Source organism: Micropterus dolomieu, linkage group LG08, assembly GCF_021292245.1.
Source record: "Micropterus dolomieu isolate WLL.071019.BEF.003 ecotype Adirondacks linkage group LG08, ASM2129224v1, whole genome shotgun sequence".
Taxonomy (NCBI): Eukaryota; Metazoa; Chordata; class Actinopteri; order Centrarchiformes; family Centrarchidae; genus Micropterus; species Micropterus dolomieu.
In genome coordinates, this window is record NC_060157.1 from 14,123,674 (window position 1) to 14,132,150 (window position 8,477).

Below are 8,477 nucleotides of genomic sequence, written 5' to 3' on the forward strand. Positions count from 1 at the left end.
GATTGTGTTGCAAGCTAAATCGGCTTTAGATTAGTGTAGCCTACGTGAGTGCGTGTGTGTACGCCCGACCGCGCGCGTACGGAAACGGGAGCTGTAGACTACTGTAGAAATCGCAGTCTTGCATCCTACTTGGCGTCGGATGCTGGAGGGTTTGAGCGCGTGGAAGTCAGACGGGGTTAGAGGCTGCTGGCTTGGCTTCATTCTGCACCCACCAGCAGGGTGAAAAGGCGACTTCTTGAAGGGTTGTCACTCTGCGTGTTCACAGCGGACCTTGATTTAATGTCCATACAATTAAGGCACGCGGTGAATGCCAAGAGAGGAATCTGCACAGCATCACGCTTCACATTTGATCTCGTCGTTACTTCATGAGGCCGCAGGCTTTAGCTTACTACTTTGACCCGCAATGTTACAGAAACAGGCCCTGGCTGCCACCCATAGCTGCAGGATAAAGCTGACTGCTGTACTGTCAATCAACTGCGTGTGAGTGTGTGCGTGCGCACGCGCAGGCACGTGTATGCGTGCCTATATGTGTGTGTTGCTTTAACTGGGTGGGCGCAGTGCGTACTTTAATAGGCTATTATGGTATGAAATGAGGTTACAGCCATGCAGTTAACTTTACATCACGTCTTTGGTCAGTGTTGGTTTCTTAATGTCTGTTTTGTCTGACTTATCCAATAAATGTAAAACGCCTCTCACAGAATGACGAAACAATTGGACTTTCGCCACGTGGGGTCAATGGCCTACCTCTGGCTTTGACAAAAACATAATAGCGAATCATATATATTGATGGTCTTTACTACTTCTTCACTGTTTTTTTTTTTTTTTAATGTAGGAGCCGACGGAAGGCTTGCTTAATTTTTAAGAAGGCCTACGCAATATTTTTTTCTCTCTTCCGAGTAAAAAAATGAGTTAGCCTATTGGCCAGGGAGACAGTTAGTAAATGTAAAATAGGCAGAGTTGACTTGATCATAGCCACAGATATGAAAAGAATCAATATTTATATTTAAACAGTAGACTAACTCTAGGCAGCCAAGCGGTGTGTCTGATAATGGAAACATCCCCCGCTGCTCAATCCTTGTCTTTAGGAGTCTGTGCAGCAGTCATGTGACAGTTTGAAATATTTCACAAAATGTTCCAGAGGCCAACACTAAGGCCACAGTCTCAGCTTCAGTTGAAATTGGTCTATAATTCATAAGCAAAAAGTAGGCCAGCAGCTCCAGCCCACACCTTCACTGTGTGGCTCAAACTTCAGGCCTACACACAGGCTCAAGAGCCTTGAGTATGTACAAGCTGTCGATGGCTGTAGTTGGATGGAGTCAACATATAGAAACTGAAGTGATTCAATGCCACCTACAGGCCTCATTCTGACAACGCACGGTTGAAGCTGCAGCCCAGTGAAGGCTAAAGAGCTTACACTAGGTTCATTCAAATAAACTAAAAGCTAATGAATAAATGATTCATCTTTAGACCAGCTACATAGGTTTTCTTTCAACAGTGGGTTTAAACATCCCAATGTTTTACAGCGATCACTGAAGTAGCATATTATATCAAATGTCACCCACAACTTAATATTCTAACAGGAAAGATTTCTTCAAATTCAGCTCAGGGGAATGTGATTTAAATGACATACTCAAGGCAACACATATTTTTGAAGAAAAACAATAACATTTACTATGAAGTAATGAATTAACCAAATATGATCAAATGTACCACTTTGGCTAAAGTTGTATTTTCGTTCTTTCACATACATTCAGTACTTGCACCTTCTGTGTAGCTTGAACATTCAGGTTCAAATTTGATATGGCACGTTATTGCAAACAGCTGATATATAAATAACATAAATATACATTTCTCTATTTATCAAGAATCTGAGCTTTGAGGCAAATTTAAATATCTTATTGTAGGGTCTGTGTTAGTAATATATTTATGCTACATTGAGCTGCAGATTTATACAAGTCCACTGAGCAGAGAGCCTGAATGTTAAATTGTTTACCGTTTTTTTTTGTCTCAGTTGGATGCATGCTTTGTAATGATAAGACAACAAATAAAGCCTGAGCTGGACTGACGTTTCCTCTTGTTCTTGTGGTTATTATATGTTGGGAACTGTACACTGCGGTCACGCCAACTTTGGACGATGCACGCAGCATTTGTTAAACTACATCTGATGTGAACGTTTTTTTACAAATGGAAAATTGAAAACTTCACAATCGTGCATTTTGTACCATAATATGACACACTACCCCGGTGATCTCTAGTGACGAGGATGAACTCTTGTGGAAGCGTATACATCGCTGTGCGGAATAAAATACCATTACATTTTACAGTCACATAGAAAATCTCCAACACCACTTCATGTAAGATTATTTACAGTGCTCTTACTCCAGATATTGTTCTTTACTTTGTTATGTGACTGGAACGTCTCGCCAGCAGTTCCTCTGGACCAGGATATCAGCACCACGGAGAGCTCCTGTCAAAGAAAGAAAAGAAAACCTTTTGACAACTGTGAGACAAATATATTCTATTTTAAACATGAGCTGAATGCCAAAACTGTTATACTCTTTCAGTGCCTAAAACAGAAGATGAACAAAGCATCACAGGCTAAAGAAATTAATTATCAAAAATCAGCTTTGGCAAATACGTACTTAGATTTAAGCCTAAAGCCCCTGGATTTAAATTAGCTACTGAAATATGAAAATACTGTACTTGTATATTACGGATATGCCATTTCCTATCTATTTAAAGCATTTTAAATACTGCAAACTTTTATCCCAGGCAGCAGCACTCCCATGTTTGCTTTATATCAAATTGCGTTGTAGACCACGAGCCTGTGGAAAGAAGAGGTCTACTTTGGTAATAGTATTTACAGATACAGTATAGTCAGCTGTAGCAGCAAGATTTAAAAAAGGCAACAGTTTGGAACAGTTCCAGCTAAGAAAACCTTTCAGTGACATTTAAGCACTCGGACTGCCTTACAGAGCTCCCTGCTTTAGTATAAGATCACAATAGTTTGCGGTTTTCTCACTAGCACAGAATTCACGACAATCACGACAAAGTCATTTCTGAATGGACAGTTTATTAAGGCTTGGTTCCTTCTATAAAGAAAAACCAAGATAGATCTTTTGAACAGGTTATGCTCACTACAACTGCAGTCTAGAAGGTAATCAATGTTTTAGTTAATATTTCATGTCATTAATCCTTTTGTAGTGTTGATACATGTACTTTCATAGCTAACCTGACGTCCCTCTATTGCAACAAACATTGTCTTGACAGTTATGGTTAACGTGCATGAAAGCCCTATACTATAATCAAAACCGGTTCATGCTTCTTGAGGCAAAGACAGCTGTGGCTGCGACTCAGTCTTCGGTGGCATCCTTTAGCTTCTCACCTCCCCCCGACTCTACGCCGGTTGGAGAGAGCGGCGTTGGTGAAGGCAAACATGTGAAGGGTATTCACCGTATTGCTTGGGATCAACCTAGCTATTGATTAGTGCAGGTAAAAAGGTGAGGGGTATGGAGAAGAAAGCATCCTGTAAAGAGGTCAGTTCTCTGGATTACAAGGGATTTAACGGGCCAGGTAAAAAAAACACAATGCAGCTCCACACATCTAGAAATACGGTTGTGAAGTATATGGTTCATACTCGCACCCGAGTGACCTCAGCAGAGTGCAATACTTCTGCCATCTCAAGATTTTAACGGGGTAAACTTCTGAAAATCAAAATAGAGCATATAACACACACACACACACACACACACACACACACTTACATAATCTGAAAAGACCAAACAACTTCACGTGAATGCCTTCAGGTGCAAAATGTCCACATTGTTGGTTTCATTTCAAATATTAACAGAAAATTGTGAATTGGGATCTTATTTGATTCAGGTTGACATGAAGCCACATCAGGTTTCAACTCCTGGCACAAATGCACAAACATGTCAAAACGGGAAAAGATCCCTCAACATGAAAGAGGCAGCCACGTCTGTTCGCAGCGTTCCTCTCCACATCATGGAAATCTCACAGTCCACAAAAAAATACTGACGTGACATTTTCAAACTAATTAAGGCGAAAGAGGACCTGCTGATCGCAACAACAAATAAACTGCATTATAGCCTTGAATACTATGAAATGACACGAGAACAGGGGGACACCGACCTATAAAAAGGACCGTTAACTAAACATCACCACTTTCACCTCACAGACAAGCTGCGGGATGGATAATGGTTTAACATTTCCAGCAGACCTCCTATATTTCAGCTTTCCATGCATGGGCACACACATCTATTAGTGACTTTTTTTTTTTTTCAATCCAATCTTTCCCCCCCCGATTAACAGATATGAAAGTACTTTACTGTATCATAATCAATGGTTTCAGTCCACAACAAACTTATTTTTGCAACAACAACCAAAAAACACACAGACCACATTTCATTCTTATTTTTTTCTTACTCGATAGTAAATCAGTTACATTAATTTTTTAGGTTATACATTTTTAGGCTTTCTCCATGAATATATAGGCTCCTACGTTAAAGCTTAGCATTACGACCAACATGACAGACTTAGCAAAACCAAATTTAAGGGGGAAAAAAACAAAAAAAACATGAGGATTAAGACAGAATGATGGTGAATGGACAAATGTGTGAACCCTCCCCCCCCCATTTTGTGGAACAAAAATGCAAAAGCAACATTTCATTCAATGTAGAAGTTACATCATTACATAATTCTGATTATAAAACAATTTAAAATGGTGGATGCAACAATTCTCTCAGACTGGGTTGCGTACACAAGCAGAATCTCCTGACGAAACATACAAAAGACCCCTTCAAGACAAACGTAAAAAAAAAAGCAAAGCGGAGGGGTGTGAAGGATGTCAATAGTACAATTTTTGACTTAAATGGTGAGAGTTCTGGCTGTGGAGGACACATCCGTTATTTCGTTCCCAGAGGCCTTTGCAATTCCTCCTTAGAAATGTCTCGAGTCCTGTGTGACTTCACACTATCCCTGATTTCTCCAGCAGTGTCACTGTTTGAGCAGTTCTTTTGAGAAGTCACCAATAATTAGAAAAAAAAACATTAAGGCTCCAGAAAACAGGTTTCTGAAATGAAAATTGTCAGTAGTAAGCCAAAAAATAGAGATTTTGTCGATCTGAATGAAAAATAGATAAACCATTGAAGTTTTATTATCGCACAGCTCCAAGTCCGACATTGCCTTTGGGATCCTCCAACCCTGTTGGCACAGTTAAACCTCTGAAGCATGGCAATGATGCCCCCAAATGGACAAATGGGGGCAGGACACATCCGTTCCTGATTGTACTGAAATATAAAGTGGCAGATTTTTTTTTTTCTCCATGGTGCAGTCAAACCCTGATTCAATTGGGAAAAAAGAGATGGTGGGGGCAGGAGAGAGAGAAAACCAGTCTGGTGAGAGAAGAGTACGAGATGGAACGGGAAGAAAAACATAAAACAAAAAAAACCTGAACTAAAGAGTGTGGTGGTGGCTAGGAAATACATTAAATCAGCTTGTTATCCCTGCACAAGAAGTGGGTGGTACATGGGGCAAAAAAAGCACAAGTCTCGACAATGGCAGAGATTCACCAGGATTAAATAGAAAAAAAATGAAGGGCTTGGTTGCATTTTCATAATCTTCTGTCTCTTAAATCAAAAGTTCTAGTGTAACTGTTGATCAAGCCAAGGATAAATGTCTTCTATTGTTTATTCCTGTTTTGGCGCTCCTGTTTGGAAAAACAACAAAAAACAACATTAGACATACAAACATTAAATAACAGCACAGTAAAATGCAAGATATTTTGTTGAGCAGAGGTCCACATGTATTTATTAAAAGCGGTGATCAAATCTAAAATCTATCTAAAATTTCACCTTCACTGCGTGAACAGCACAATTAAGAGCAATCATCAATAGCTGTCAGAAAAAGCCCTTAATACTCGAGGGATAGTCAATGACACTAACAAGAAAATAGTTCTTACCTGATCCAACCGAGAGCGGTTCTGTATCTGAGGAGGTTCAAAAGTCTGTCAAAGGGAGCAAATAAGCAAACAAGAGTAAACAGAGAGAAAAACAAGACTTAGTCTCACAGACATATATATAGACTTTTATTCTACTCTACTCAAAAGGTGACAAATACATATTTTTGGTGTATTTAAGGTAACAGTGAGATGACCTACCTTGCGCACCTCCTCCTCTTCTTCCTGCCTCTTCTCATAATGGGAGAAGTCATCAAAGATGGAGGTGGTGTGTTTGTAGGTGGTGATGATCTTGAGCACCTGCTTGGCCTTCTCCAGAGGAACCTCCTGGGTGTCACGGGAGTTGGTCACTGGCTTGTTGTCATTGTTCTCCAGGCGGATGTGGCGCAGCTGGCTATTAGGCACGTCCTTAACAAACAACCAGTCCACATCAAATTTGCCCTTCCACTTGTCCTGTGCCCAAACACCAGCACTGGTGCCATAGTCCACTGGTGAACGCATCTCTGCCACGCCGCAGAAATGACCACTGCCATTGACACTGAACAGCAGGTACACGGGGCCTTTACCGTTCATGGCTCGGAAAGCTGAGTCCAGCCGCTTGTTGCCATGCTCCGTGCTACACCAGATCGAGTACTTGATGGAGCGGTGGATATCATCCTCGGAGTAGCTCTTAATGATGAAAACACGGCCATTCTTGAGGTTCCATTCAAATTCCTTGGGGTTGTAGCTATGGGAGGCACGCAGCTTGTCCAGAACTGGGTGGGACTCTGCACCAGGTCCCTGGCTAGTAGAAGTTTGGGGGCAATTGCTTCCACTACCAACCATACCCATCATACCACTACCGTCTTGGCCAGGGCCACCTTGCCCGTACCCTTGGTTACGGTTGCGTGGGGCAACCCAGCGGGTCTGGGGTTGTGGGGGCTGGGTGTGGTTTTGGTAGGGCTGAGGTGGCGGCTGATGGTGCTGGTGATGGGGGGGCTGGGGCTGTAAGGCCATAGGCTGCATCTGGGGCTGCACCATAGACTGGGGAGGGGGGTGCTGCATGTGTCCTTGCTGCATGGGGCCTTGAGGTGGCAATCCATGAGGCAGGCCAAGAGGCTGCTGCTGTTGCTGCAGTGGAGCTGTGGCTACTTTAGTCACTGGGCCCTTGTCCCAGGTCCCAATGTTCATGTTGTGTTTGATGGGTGGTGGGGGAAGAGCTCCCCCTGGATTAGGCATCCCTGGCTTCACCTTTGCTTTCAGCTGCTGTGGCTTGGCGGGCTTGCTGGCAATGGCAGCCCAGGAGGTGGGTTTGGATGGGGGCATTCCAATAGGTGTGGCTCCGTTCCCTGTGGCTGCCACTGCAGGTCCACCAATCACAGATCCCACAGCTTTGACTCCTGACCCCTGGCCAGTGACATCCCCTCCGATCTTCAAGCCAACCATACCCTGCTCCAGGCTGTTCATACCAGGGGCTTTGTTGAGGGTGTCACTGTGAAAGCCCGTCTGACCATCAGGCACCAGGGTGCCCCCCAGGGAGCTGGGAGGATAGCTGTAGCTGCCACCGTAGGCCGAATTTTGAGTCTGCTGGCCCTGGGAGCCACTTGTGCCCCAAGCAGAGAAGGCAGGGTTTTCGGGGAAAAAGTTAAACCTGTGGGGATAGATGCTGCTTCCCAGGCCCCCCGGCTGGCCAAACACTGTGTCCGGCATGAAGTGATGGTCTCCATTACTCAAGGGTCCATAGGGGGTCAGGTATGGAATAGGGGGGTCTCCACCTGTGGACCAAGGAGCTTCACTGAGGGGGTACGGAAATCCAATGGAGGGGGCGTAGTAGCTGGACAGGTAGGGGTCGGTGATGGATTGGTAGCTGTTGTTCTGGATGGAAGAAGGCCAACAGGGCCATTAGCAAGTGACTTACAGTTTTACATACATCAGATCTATAAATTAAATAAAATGGTTCTATCCCTATTCTATATACACTTTATAAACTCTTAAAACAGGTTTCTATTGTTACTTAACATGAATAACTAACTTTATTTGCATCTATTTTAGGGTCAGTCAATAATTTAACATAACTTAAAGTCATTATATACATCTGCTAAAACTATCATGTTATGTTTCTATAAAATGTGTTATAAAAAACTAAATTCAAGTATTTGTTTTAAACACAACAGGAGTTTTATAATGCTTAACAGTAGAAATCTGTTCAGTGCTTTAATAGGTGATGTGTGCACACATTAGTCCTATTAAAATTATATACATGTAAAATATTGAGTTTACCTGAGTTGATTGACCGGTGAGGTATGGCTCAAAGTCATTGTCATGGACAGTGTCCTTCTGATGCAGTGAACCATTTTGCACTGCAACAAAACAAAATTACATTAATATACATTTAAATATACATGCATGGAAGACAGGGTTCTATTTTTTTTTTTTTTGGCCACAGATAGCAATTGTGGTTTTAGCTATCAAGGTGTGACCTAAGCTTAAATTATTATATTGCAGAAAATTTATATACACA

At 42.3% G+C, this 8,477-nt stretch overlaps 1 protein-coding gene across 1 annotated transcript in view; it reads right to left on the reverse strand.

The window, feature by feature from the left end:
* Positions 1–3,053: 3,053 nt before the first annotated feature.
* LOC123974633 (YTH domain-containing family protein 1-like) overlaps positions 3,054–8,477 on the reverse strand; it is an 8,609-nt gene continuing 3,185 nt past the window's right edge. Inside the window, exons 3-6 of the mRNA XM_046055454.1 lie at positions 8,237–8,316; positions 6,179–7,831; positions 5,981–6,025; positions 3,054–5,728 (exon numbers count right to left, since the gene is read on the reverse strand). Coding sequence (XP_045911410.1) covers positions 5,702–5,728; positions 5,981–6,025; positions 6,179–7,831; positions 8,237–8,316 — 1,805 coding nt within the window. The 3' untranslated portion in view covers positions 3,054–5,701. The remainder of the gene's footprint in view (positions 5,729–5,980; positions 6,026–6,178; positions 7,832–8,236; positions 8,317–8,477) is intronic.